Source organism: Botryllus schlosseri, chromosome 4, assembly GCF_051294905.1.
Source record: "Botryllus schlosseri isolate E-star chromosome 4, Bs_hap1, whole genome shotgun sequence".
Classification (NCBI taxonomy): Eukaryota; Metazoa; Chordata; class Ascidiacea; order Stolidobranchia; family Styelidae; genus Botryllus; species Botryllus schlosseri.
This window is the reverse complement of record NC_137239.1, coordinates 27,529,454-27,543,284: the sequence shown is the minus strand read 5'-3', so window position 1 is coordinate 27,543,284 and position 13,831 is coordinate 27,529,454. Positions and strand designations below refer to the sequence as shown.

The 13,831-nt window shown below is 40.0% G+C and overlaps 1 protein-coding gene and 1 long non-coding RNA gene across 2 annotated transcripts in view; both read right to left on the bottom strand.

Moving 5' to 3' along the window:
* Positions 1–13,831, bottom strand: part of LOC145438386 (uncharacterized) — a 226,414-nt gene that overhangs the window by 106,827 nt on the left and 105,756 nt on the right. The window lies entirely within an intron of this gene.
* The window catches only part of LOC145437671 (sodium/mannose cotransporter SLC5A10-like), a 40,966-nt gene continuing 39,304 nt past the window's right edge, over positions 12,170–13,831 (bottom strand). Inside the window, exons 14-15 of the mRNA XM_080314955.1 lie at positions 13,428–13,502; positions 12,170–13,202 (exon numbers count right to left, since the gene is read on the bottom strand). Of these exons, the coding sequence (XP_080171081.1) occupies positions 13,066–13,202; positions 13,428–13,502 (212 nt within the window). The 3' untranslated portion in view covers positions 12,170–13,065. The remainder of the gene's footprint in view (positions 13,203–13,427; positions 13,503–13,831) is intronic.

Below are 13,831 nucleotides of genomic sequence, written 5' to 3'. Positions count from 1 at the left end.
TAGTAACAACTCGTATATTAGTATATTAGTTAAAATGTAGGCCTATCGGCTTACCTTCACGGCCAAATTTGGTGCGAATCAATTGCTCCACCTAGGTATATTTTATACAAATACTGTCCAAAGATATTCTAGAACGTAAAAATGACAATCGTCAGTTTGCACTTAAGATGGGCGATCTTTAATGAGATATCGCCCACGTTGGGAATGCATCTCAACGAAGAAAGACTGCAATAAATATGTAGTATATTACAGACCGACTCTGGAAGCACCAGTACGATGTTGCGAAAGGAAGTGGCTATATCAATGTAGAAAATGTTGTGGACGGCAGCGGAGACTATCTAACAGTGGATTTCAACCAAAAATCTGTTTGGTTCATGTAATCCATTTTAATGCACGGTACACACTTTCAAAATTCTGTTTACTATATTCACCACATTCCTTCACAATTTTCATACAAAAGTCAAACGACCCCAACGGTGGTCGTGATTTTTAGGCTGAAAACTGCTGATACCGACTGAAGCAAACACCAAATGCCTATTTCTCAGAATGTATGTTTGCCATGAACTACGCAGCCGATGAGGTGATAATTAGGGCTGGGCAAAATCGAGTACCTAAGCGATTCGATTCTGAATCATGTATCTCGCTTCGAGTCGAGTCGAGTATTCGAGTATCACTCATTATGACACCACAACATGATGTACCATGTCAAAGTTCAAATATGTACCTTTTATGCCACCACAAAGAACATAATAGCTGTTATCCGTTACAATAAAGATACTTTGGTATTGTTTTCAACGATATCGATTTCATTGCACTTCTTGACAATGTTGTGGAATGATCATGAATTCGGAAATATGTTATTTCCAGTACGTTCGTAGCTTTGTACTATTCCTCGTAAGTTGCGACACGACCGATCAAGGTTTCAAGGCTTACTATCAGCGAAAAATAGCATCAAAACTATAATTCTCGTTCGTAAATTGACTTTCAGATGCGAGGAGAGTATAAATTCGGTACTCGAAAAAACCGTCTTTTACTGCTCGACTCGAATCATTAAAATTAATACTCGATTCAGATTAGAGTACTCGAATCATTGTGCCCAGCCCTAGTGATAATACATATACTTTAGAAAAATACCATGCGGGCAACTCAGAACCTTTCCGCGGGCCACGGGTCGGATACCTCTGCTCTATTAGACACATAACTGTCAATAATGCCGCTCGTTGTGGGAAAGTGCATATTAAATCTCACCTAAATATTCGTATCTGCCTCTGCCACTGTCCGCCGCAATGTTCTTATACCAATAATAACAATGGACATCTACACATCTATAACATAGGATGGTCCGTACTGCAAAATAGACATACCTTAAACCACTCTAATTATACAGTGGTATATAACCTGTTGGGATCAATTACATGCCCGTGTTCACAGTAATATCGGAAATGTAAAACGTATAGCGAGGTACTGCTCCATTGTTTTAACAGTTACTGGCGACTGACGAGGGCTCATCCCGGTATACAGTTACTAAATTCAAAATCACGTGCGGATCAACGGGCACCATGCACACTAACTGTTAGTCGCATCTCGATCTGCGGTTTCAGGTCACAGTTCACATTGCACATGTGCATTTCGCACTAATGGCAGCATAACCAATGCAATTTTATGTCGCATATTTGCGTCCAGGTGGTAAGCGGTGAAAGTGGCGATGTAATAATAAATCTCCTGTGCACCCCGCAATATAGCAATAAAAAAACTGTAAAGAGACGCCTCTCAATAATCTAGCAACTCCCCTTGTAAGTTTTGAACACTCTGGCTTCCCAACGTGCTCACTTAGCCTACCGCTCACGTTGCTGATAAGTTTCCAAAAGTATTACACAAATATACCGGTGGTTGTTCAGTTCACGAAGTCTAATCGAAGTGTTGCAAGTAATATGATTGTTTGTTGCACAATTCAAGAGAAATACCGATAGCAATTGACCCAAATACAGTAGCCGATTTCACACGCGTTATGCATGTTCCTACATTGCATAATACAAAGTAAAGTATCAACTTCCTGCCATTTCTGGAGTATAAACGCTACGAAATCGCCATCGGTGAAAATCTGCTAACATGTGGATAACCTGCAACCGATCATAATACGATATATACTGTAACATGAAACCCGTTCTCAACTGATATTGCTCGCACTCCTGTGTCGGGGCAACACCGCGATAAGTTTGCAATGCGATAGGCAGCAAATATAAGTCGTTAAAAATTCAATTAGCGTCCCGTTTTAATGGAGGTCCATACGCGGAAAAGTTGATTCCGTCGTAGCGGAGAAAGTATCGACACACTTCTATAATTAATTGATGCGGGAAAAGTTGGAATCTGTTGCTAACGCGTGCGTCAAATAAAAGTTTAATGAAGTTACTGCGTGCCATCATATGCCAGCTTGATTACCGTGACACCGTTCTCGATAGCTATACAGGGAATTAAGTCTGCGCGAATAGTTGAAGCATATGGCTATAACTCAGTTTTCTATCATTATATGGTATGTGTCTGTTTCCCGTCGGTATGATGTGGTAGTGCATGTCGATATGTTGATTATTCAGCATGTCATTTTCTCCGATTTTGAGTCGTCTCAATTCTGCGTTTTGTAATGGAACTCCTCTGCATACCGCACCAGTCAATGCGGCTTATACTATTGATAATAATGCATTATATGATCCCCGAACTCCTGTGTCTCATTCTGTACTCGTTTTAAGTCATGCATGTGAGGCTCACATTGTTGAGCGCACCGGTTTATTTCGTAGAGGCAATTTAGGAATCTCAGTGAACGTAGATGGCGAGATATAAGGATAAAAAATACAAGTGTAACCCATATATATTCCTGATGAGTAGAATATCCTTATTTAAGGAATTCCTTCCCTCTCCTATAGTCTTCCAATTTAAAGCATCTTTATGAATTCATGTAAATATGAAGTAGTAGGGTACAATGGTAATGATATATTTTCGGAATGTGTCGGATTTTAGAAGGCAAAGGTCTCGAATACCATCCTTGATAAATATCAGTCCTAGCTACGCTGCGATAGGATGCGGATCGCGGTTGCCTGCCGTATATTGACAGAGGAAGTATCTAGTTAAGCGTGTAATATTGTGTTTTGAAACATATCAAGGGGACAGTAATCAGCGGAACCGTAATCAACGGGATCGTAATCAACATTCCATTACTTTCTTGTAAACCTGTAAAGGGACGTCGCTTGTATAGGAGATACCATCACAGAGTTGGATACTATGAAGTATTAGTACGCTGATTTCATAGCAATCGCACCACGACATTCACTTTGCGTTTTTCTCCAGGATTCTGAAATATAACTTCACCAATTGCTTTTGAGTCTCTCTGCTAGTTATACGCTTCAGTCTATATTCAGAATACTGTATGTGCAAAATAAACTCTCGCAAACTGCACCATCTGTGATTGAGTCTGCGGCTACGCCTTTCACGTCGAGAGTAATCCTATATATGCACTCTGCAGTCCCGCATGTTGTATTTACAACGTGTTGAGTCACAAAATACTAATAACGACGCAGTTTGGCTAAGATCTGCGTTTGCGAGCCGCAAGCTGTTACGTGCCTTATTTGCCATCCACCCATTTGCGTAGTTCCAGACACTATCAGATGCGACCGACTGTCAGGACACTCAATGGTACCAGACTTGTGTCGTATATCATAATCTCCTGGTGACATGACCGCAGCAAAATTGATTGCAAAACCAAATATTTCGTCTCGCGAAAGCGGAGACGGCGTTTTTACAGCTTTCACACCCGCGCGCATGTTATCATTTGTTTCCACCCACATTACCAGACCTAGAAACTAGGAGGCGCCAAAGCATTTTCCCCGAAATCATTTCAAGTCTGCCTAAATGAAAGAGATTACTAACGTTCTGGATTGAACAGAACCACAAATGGTTCTGCTACAATTTTTTTCCTAAATCTCCTAATCGCCGCTGGCGAGGACAGTATATGCACAATATGCATGTAGTGAATTCAATTAGTTGCTTGGGTCTCCGACGTCTCTCGAAAAATAGGAAATATAAGGTTATGTATTTCGGGTTAGCTACACTCACTGCACCATTCTCCAACGTATGTACAATATTGTACATTGTACATTGTACAATTTTACTTTGAAAGGAATGAGATGCTATTCGCCAGACCCCATTACACTGATAGTATCGCTTAATTGCAATTTACCAACGTTTGTTTAAAAGTCTTCCGCCGCTTCCACATATAACTTGTCTGAAACGAGTCGCAGGCAACTTATAAACAGTTTCGTCCTATACACTTGCACAATTGCGACATGCGTCCAAAGTAGACCATGAAATCTCTATTAAGACGCAATGCAAAAATTTACGCCACCAACTCCTCACTCAATATATAATTTGAAGTTTTATTTCTCTAATTAATGGACCAGCGTCCATCTTCCCGCATTTTTGAATTGAGATTTAAAACTCTAATAAATGTCGCGGACCGACAGGAAACTTGCCACTGACCGGCGATTGAGAACCACCGATCTGTAGTTGACCAAGTCTCGTTTCAATTTTCACCTTCGGCAGCGTCCGCAAACTCTGGTCGACAATTTTGATGAGTCCTCCGCCTGTATAGTTTCCGCGGCCACACGAGATCCTCCGAAATCTACAACTATAGCTAATGATGTGACTGACCATAAAGGGTATGGGAGAGGCAGAACAAGATTCGAAAATGAATTATGCATGCGTCATCATCAGCAGAGTGATTCACTTGTCTTCGTGTAAGTGGAACTTCGCTCAGTAGTGACAACTCCGGATTATATCCTCCTGGGTGGATTCAATGTTTTCGAATTAAAATTTTGAATTTGTTTCGCGCCATGTCCACATGCCAGACTTGGACTACTAAATAGTTCTAGCTCTCATTTTAGTTCTAATCCAATTAATTGTTTTCCTGAAAATGCTACTGAACTGTATAGTGCGAAATGAACCAAGATCGGTGTACAGACATTTTCTATATTCTCCAGCTTATGACAATGAACTCTGATTCGATATGAACAGATCTTGTTTCAATTTCCAAGTTTTCGTTAGCTATAACTCCTATTCTAATCTAATTTGGAAAAAATGTGTAGCTATTAACATAATTCTAATCTAATTTAGAAATGCTGAAAATTTCCCAGTTGCCCAAATCTGTCACATGCATATCCACTATCCAGTGTAGCTTCGAATGAGGTCGAAAATCAATCAAGATTCGAGTCAAAATAGAAATCTTAAGTGCAGATTCGCAAACCAATCGAGATAAATATGAATCCATGCTTATTGCTCAGTAATTCAAGTACGATATTTTGGTCGTTTCAAACATAAGAACATAGAGCAATGTAACGGAAAGATGACACAGAAATGACTGCCTAATCTACGTCCGCATCTCAGCGCAAGCAGAGAACGTGTCATAAAGTATTCATCACATCATAACGACGACAGAACGAAGTCGAGCAGTCGCGGTCTTGTCACATGCTGTTTCTGCGCTAAATTCATACGGCAAGAATACATAATCATAAAGGCCCATATGTTTAAGGGGTATCCACCAGTTTTTCAGCCACTTATTGTGCCCTGTAAAATTAATTGATATTTGAAGAGCGTCACCCGCCATGGGTTTCCAGCAGGTTTCATTTCTGATGTATGCTCAATTGCTCATTCATTGTTCAATCATTGCGAGGCAAGAACTTTAAATTATAGTACACAATAGAAATAATCTAGACCACCGAACGTTTTACTTAAACTATTGATTCGAGGGTGGAAGAGGGTAAGGCTGTCATATTCTTAGTAAAACGTCCGTATCCGGATCCGTCTCCGACCGTATCAGAAAATGTATTGGTCCGGAGCCGGCCAAAAATGAGAAAATCCGGCCGGATATATAATCCCGCTTCCGTGCGTCCATGCTCCGCCCTACCAGCTATACAAGGAATACCCGTCTTTAATGTAGATTGTAAGTTTGAAGCATAGAGACCAGAACAGTATTCAATGAATTTATTAACGTAATCTACTTCAATAACTGTAGAAGTAAGATGAGACATTTGTGGTCGATCAGAGCTGCAGACAAGTTCGTTGAACACTGGCTGCATGTCGGCTGTAGAAATCCTGTAGAGACTGCACGTGAACATCAGTTAGTTTGGAACGAAGCTTCGTCCAGTAAATGTGTATGGTCGGAAATGTTTGCTCGCAAATGTCTATAGACGCGGGCCATATTATCATGTAACACCAGAAACTGTATGCGATCCTCTCAAAATCCCGTCATTAGCCGTGTGTCGCCCCGTGCTACAGAAAGTACACTTCTGACACGATTCAAATTATGAGGGTACAAGGGTTACCTTCTATGTTGTAAGCCGGTGCCCATAATGTTTACGTACCATGATGTCTTGACTTCTACAAAGCAAAAGGGACTGACAATTTACAATTCTGACGCAAAAATCTCCTAACATTCCCATATTAAGATTACCAAACTTTGCATAGGCCTACTCCAGAAGCAGCAATAAATGTTTAATTTACCATCAACCCACAAACGCGCAAACGGTATTTTTCTAGAAAGGTCCTGTCAGAATTCTTTTGTCGTGAGGTTGCAACTACATAATTGATGGAATTTCAATCAAGTCTTTTCTGGAGTGATCCACAATTTGACATTACCCTGGTGGAAGCATAACGGTCTCGGGTCGCCGAAAGGATTTCCCCGACGGTTTTGTCATAAAGCCACTCCCCCGTAGCATACTTAGGTGCGGATGGCATATCGCAACGCGGTTCAATTCATTAATTATGGAGTATTATATGTTTGCGACATCGTATTGCATCTAAAGTTCCGTGGTTAGATAACATATACAGTATAAATAACATTTTTTAAATGGCGCAATGAATAAAATGGTGGTCTATACCCGGGGGAAGCAAAAACATTTCAAGAGTAGCATAAGGAATTACCAGGAATGCGGTTGATAGGCACTATCAAAGGGTTCCCAAACTTTCTATGGTCGCGACTCCAAATTGCGATATGAAAATGTTCCGCCACCCTCAATTTGGCTTATTGATTACTAGGTCGTTTTTTTTTCCATAAAACCGAAGATGTTGACCTAAAAATCAAAATTTTGACATTTTTTTACCTCAAAAAACTTAATTTTGACCAAATTTTGACCTAACGTATGCAAATTAGATGTTTTCCCACATAATGTTAGAATTGTACTACTTATCTTCATTTCTGGTTGGAACTGTCTGTCCTTACGAAGTAGTTTGGCCTAAAAAAACTTTTTTGACTCAAAAACTGACAAATTTTTACATGAAAATTTTTTTTCAACGAAATATGGCCGTATGAAGAATTCCAGTAGTTACATCACGTATTATGGTAGAAATAAATAAAATATGTTTTAGTACAACGAAAAATACTTTCCTACATTCTCGGGTAGAAAGTAGGGATGGTGTGAACGTGAGGTTCACGTTCGCAGTCTGTTAGAAGTTCGCGTTCACGAACGAGCCTTGGTAGGTTCTGCACTGTTAACCCTTTTTTCATATGTTACAATTTTCAATTCATTAGATCTTTGGTTGAAATTTATTGCATTTCAAATGCGGATCACAATATGCATGGTGCTGGCCGCATAATAAAATCAACAATAAACGAGCACGCACCATGACAATCTCAAAAATTTTAGTTGCTTTGTTACAAAGGTTTGTTCGAATATTTAGTGATTCTCTGTTGTGAGCTTGACCTGCAATCACACAACAAGAGCGAAGTACGCTACCTGCAGGTAGTCAGCGAATGATGCTTATTCAACCAATCAATGAAATTGATAGCGTTGTCTGATGTAAAAAATCTAGCAGGCGTACAGGGTCAATCTTGATTTCATGTGTTTATTGTATCATAAAGACCGAATCCGTGTGATTTGTATGTTGGCTACTGCTGTATAACTTGCTAATTGGGTAGCAAGTATATAGAAACCCGTTTTACACTCTGCTCAATATCAATGTAGCAATATACTCAGACGCCAAATACATTGTCCGGGCTGGCCTAGACCATTAAGACGTAACGAAGTCATGATCGAAATTCTTGGCAAAGCGACGGGAGATATTGATTTTATGGGATTATTATATCTTTTGATTGGCCCAGTTGATACATTTGGCGACGTTTAAAACGTCAATATGCAGTTCAACATTGTGGCATTATGTGACCCGAGCCGTCGCTAGGTAAAGTGTTCTTTATTATAAGCTATCCCTTCACTGAAATGTAGGTTTGGAATTATCAAAATGACGCTCCTTATCGCCCACTTTGGTAGTTTCATCACTCGTTTCTCAAAGTCGCCCACTAGGGGGCGATATCGCACACGTTGGGAACCACTGTAGTACAGCGGAATTCTACAGTTGACTTGAAATATTTGATCAATCTTTCTTGAATCAGAGCAATTGGAAATAGAAATTGCAAAGACGCACCGCCAGATTCTACCCCCGCATTGAAACTGCACGCTATTACAACAGTCAACATTCGACTATCTTTCTGGAAGGCAAATCTACTAGAAGTTATTCCAGGTATTCATTTTCATCAAAACGAAATACATACCAGACATACAGTAACAATAATGAGGAAATAAGTGTTAGAAATTCAGTGAATATTTAGGTTCTGTGATGACAAAAACAAACGCAGACGGCGTAGTACAGCAGTATAGTATCGGCACACAGAATACGCTAACAAGTATACAGATTCTGTTACAAATAACCGAAAAAGTCAACAGAGCATTTAGGTAACATTCCAAGAGAATCATGAGTCCAAATTTTCCACTGACTCTTTTATAGACTAGCCCAGGAACGGTACTGTGAGCCCGCTCAACTGACAGTGTACTGAAAAGCCCAGAAACAGATTAAGCCGCGCTCTCTCAAAAAAATGTCGACAGCCGAGACCCGAAGACGGGCCCATGCAAGAAGAGATGTCTGGAGAGTGAATGCGCGTGATTGAGAGTCGTCCAATGAGTACGAATATGAGAAAGATACTGCACCGCATGAAGTTGAAGATGCTGAGCTGCACCAATATCTGTGTTGAGACGCGCAAGGCCTAAACGGCGATAAGCGTCGCTGTAATACCGTATAAAAATAACAATAGTGCTAGTTATTAGCCCTCATTTGATTACAGCGTCACCAAGTGTTGGATGTAGCACTCTGTTTACAAGATGGCTAGATGGGCTATGATTGGTGTGCCAACTGCCAGAGGTGAGCATGGATTAGGATTAGGTTTTGAAAAAACAGGATTTGTGAAATTTTGTCGGATTTGGATTGGATTTGGATTAGACATCTTTTTCAGAACGGATTAGGATTTGGATTGGATTTATCTATTTTCTGGAAGATTGAAATGTCGTGTGGCGAATGGCGACAAAACTTTATTCAGATCAGTTATTAATGTACTTATGGTTACTAAGTTATCTTGAATCAAGTGAATCGTTGGTTGTAAAAGAAAATTTTCGAATCCCTCCATTGCATAAATTGGTATTTTTTCTGAATTTCCAGTTGGAATCGGATTAGGATTGGACATGGACTTGAATATGAAAAAGTTCTGGATTAGGATTTGGATTTGAAGGTTCGGATTTGGATTGGATTAGGACATAGAAATTTCAAATCCGCTCATCTCTGCCAACTGCCAAGCAATGATCGGTGAGTTGGTATAAATTGACTAGAACTAGGAAATCAATATGTGATGGCAATGAGATATTGCGACGATGTCATTTATTAATCATATATTTTCGTTGTTATAATGTCATACTATAGGACACTAAGGTTATGCTGTCGATAGTTAAGTCAAGTTAAAGAAGAAACGGGTTCGGTTAGACTTGACTGTCGGATAGGTTAGATCAGGGTGTAGGCTAAGCCCAGAGGTTATCAATAGGGATGGTGTGAACGTGAGGTTCACGTTCGCGTTCTGTGTGTGAACCTCGGAAATTTAGAGGTTCGCGTTCACAACAGAACCTTGGTAGGTTCTGCACTGTGAACCTTTTGGTAAATTGTAATTTTCACTCCATTATAAGATCTTTGGCTCAAATTTATTGCATTTCAACTGCGGGCCACTCCATGCATGGTGCTGGCAGCATAAAAAATCTACACTAAACGAGCATGCACCATGCACCTCGACAACCTTAAAAGTTTTACTTGCTTTGTTGCAAAAATTTTCTCGGAATATCCAGCTTTCCGTTTGTGAATATTTAGTGACTCTCTGCTGTGAGCCTGACCCGCAATCGATATACGCATAGTCAGCGAATGATGCTTAGTCAACCAATCAATGACATTGATATCGTCTTCTGATGTAAAAAATCGAACGGTCGTACTGGGTCAATCTTGACTTCATATCTTTACTGTATCATTAAAACCAAATCCGTGCGATTACGGTGCGTGCTACTGCTGCATAACTTGTTGTTTGTGGTATCGGTAGCGAGTATAGAAACCCGTTGTACACTCTGCTCAATATCAATGTAGCAATACTCAGACTCCGAACACATTGTCCGGTCTGGCTAAGACCGTTAAGGCGTAAGCTTATATTCCTTGGTAAGTCCTCGTCGAAATTGTTGGCAAAGCGACGGAATGTACTGATTTTATGCAATTATTATGTCCTTTGATTACCGCCGTTGATACATTTAGCGACGTTTAAAACGCCGATATGTACTTCAGCATTGTGGCATTATGTGGGCCGAATCTTCGCTAGGTATCGTGTACATTAATATAGGGTATATTAGGCATCACTTCATTGAAAGAAAGGGTTGGAATTAGCAATATGACATCACGTGACGTCACGAGGTTCACGTTCGTGTTCACACAGAACCTTTCAAAAAGGTTCGCGTTCACACGAACCTGAACCTTTCAGAGGTTCACACCATCCCTAGTTATCAACCGGTGTGCCGCGGCACACTAGTGTGCCATTTACGTCTCGCAGGAGTGCCGCGAGAGATTTCTTCGAAATTTTGAAAATCCACTGGTGTAAGGGGTTATGGTTGTCTCACCAACCAATTTTTTGGCTGATTTTAGCGTTTACCACAAAACTAACTACAGTGGAGTTATTGGAATCCAAAAAGTACAATATGCGTGGGCGATGTATTCTTTACTCGACCAGAGAGAATGCAAAATATATGGCGATTATGGATGGTGTGTGTGAACCCCTGAAAGGTTCAGGTTCGTGTGAACGCGAACCTTTTTGAAAGGCTCTGTGTGAACACGAACATGAACCTCATGACGTCGTATTGTTAATTCAAACCCTATATTTCAGTGAATTGATAGCTTATAATAATGTACGTACAGTCGTACACGTTACCTAGCGACGGCTCGGGCCACATAATGCCACAATGGTGAACTGCATATTGACGTTTTAAAAGTCGCCAAATGTATCAACTGGGGCAATCAAATGATATAATAATCCCATAAAATCAATATCTCCCGTCGCTTTGCCAACAATTTCGACCAGGACTTGATTACGTCTTAATGGTCTAGGCCAGCCCGGACTCTGTATTCGGCGTCTGAGTATTGCTACGTTGATATTGAACAGATTTAAAACGGGTTTCTATACTGGCTACCGATTTTACCCCATTAACAATAGTTATACAGCAGTAGCCAACACCCCAATCGCACGGATTTGTCTTTATGATACAATAAACATATGATATCAAGATTGACCCCGTTAGCCTGATAGATTGTCTGCACCAGACAACGATATCAATTTCATTGATTGGTTTAATAAGCATCATTCACTGAATACCTACATGTAGTGTATTTTGCTCTTGATGATGTGTGATTGGAGGTCAAGCTCATAGCAGAGAGTCATTAAATATTCACAAACGGAAAGATGGATACTTCGAGAAAACTTTTCGTAACGAAGCAAGTTAAAGCAAGAAAAAATTTTGAGATTGTCAAGTTGCATATGCATACTCGTCTAGTGCTGATTTTTTATGCTGCCAGTGCCATGCATATAGTGGCCCGCAGTTGAAATGTAATAAATTTCAACCAAAGATTTTGTAATGGAGTGAAAATTGTAATATATGAAGAAAAAAATTTCGGAGGTTAACACTCAGAACGTCAACGTGAACCTCGCGTTCACACCATCCCCAGCTAGTATAGACTGTGAAATTAAGCCTGAAACTGCTATTGCTTTGCACATAACATACAATCCCGAACATACTGCACTTGTATCTGAAAATGACCCATTGAACAATGTTCAACAGTGTCGCATAAATTCAATCATACATATAAATACGATTGTCTATCTCAGGGGTCGCCAACTCAAAAAGGGTCGTGGGCCACTTTTCAAAATTCGTAGAGACCGCGGCGGCACGAATGCAATATAGAGATAAAATACGCCACAGAGTCACACAAACACGTTTTTGAAACTACGCTCTCTAACATGCTGGGCGAATGGCATATTTGCCACAAAAGAAGAAATATTTTGTGAAAGAAATACAGATACCACAAAATATCAAGATCGTCACTTTCAGTCTATTTTGAACTATGAGCTACGCACAATATATGACTAAAATTGGCGGTAGCTAGACGGGATACTAGCTGGAAAACTATCTCTTCGTAATGCTTGATCTTGCGGGGAAGCCCCCAAGTCATTTTGTAAGCGTTGCGGTCAATAGATAACTAAACTACCGTATGTTAGTTATCTATATTCGGTTTTGGCAGTGTCTGGGCCATCGCACGTTAGGGCAATATGCACTGCACATTCATATCAGCTAATTCTTCCTCCATGGAATGCCATCGCCGAAGCCGTGTCAGCCAGTACGGAATAGTGATGTTGGACACAGAAAAATAGCTTATTTTGAACAACAACAGTATTGTCAAATTATCAAAATGATTTACTAAGCGTTCTTGAGAAATCTCAAATCGTGTCGCGGGCCGCAAAATATGACCTCGCAGACCGCGTATTCGTGACCCTGGTCTATGTCATACCGTATTTAAATAAATATATATCGACGGTAATTTCAAGTGTAAGGTAAAATAATTGATACTGAAATACATGCACACAGATTCTGTCTACTCGTATATATATGACGAATTCGGGAAAGCTTAAGCATAGCAGCCAATAAGAAAAGCCATAACAACCATCACGACAATGGCCGAAGCGTTCAATGGACCTCTCCACGTGGGATTCTCGTAGATATTGTCCAAATGATAGGTGTCTTCGTGCGTGGAATCTGAGAACTCTGAAGTAAACAGAATACATTACAATACGTTACACTTGGCGCGTTAAGATCGTTGTAATTTACAGAGAAGCGGTTTGTACAGCTAATAAGTTGTAAAATCGCAAATATATATGCCCTATGCATGCATAAATCTGTTGATTTTGGACAAGTCCAAATATCCTAGTTGAAATTGTGGTTCGACAGTGAAAATATGTTAAATTCACAATAGGAATGACTCATAATCACCGTTTTTATCGCTTGGGTGATTGGCAGTGGTCCCGTTTTCAACGAAGACGTTCATTTCAGTGTCAGCTTTCTCCACTACAAAAAGAATTTGTCTTCAATCAGAAGCAAGTGCTAGATATCGGCAATCGATGCGTCAATGTGATATATAGTAGTTTAGGAATTACCACTTTTTAAAATAAATTTGCAGTAAAAACTAAATTGTATGGCCCACATAAATTGAGAGCTGAGAATAATCTTCCCATGATTGGGACCCAGAAAATTTGATTCAGAGTTGTCCCTTTATTTGAACAGATCCACTAACTTCACAATTTTAGGACTTCTCATATCATTTCTATTTAGAGCATAAACATTTCCTGAAATCGTGGGATGCTCTCATACCCCGGAGCTTTATTGGGACTGAACTT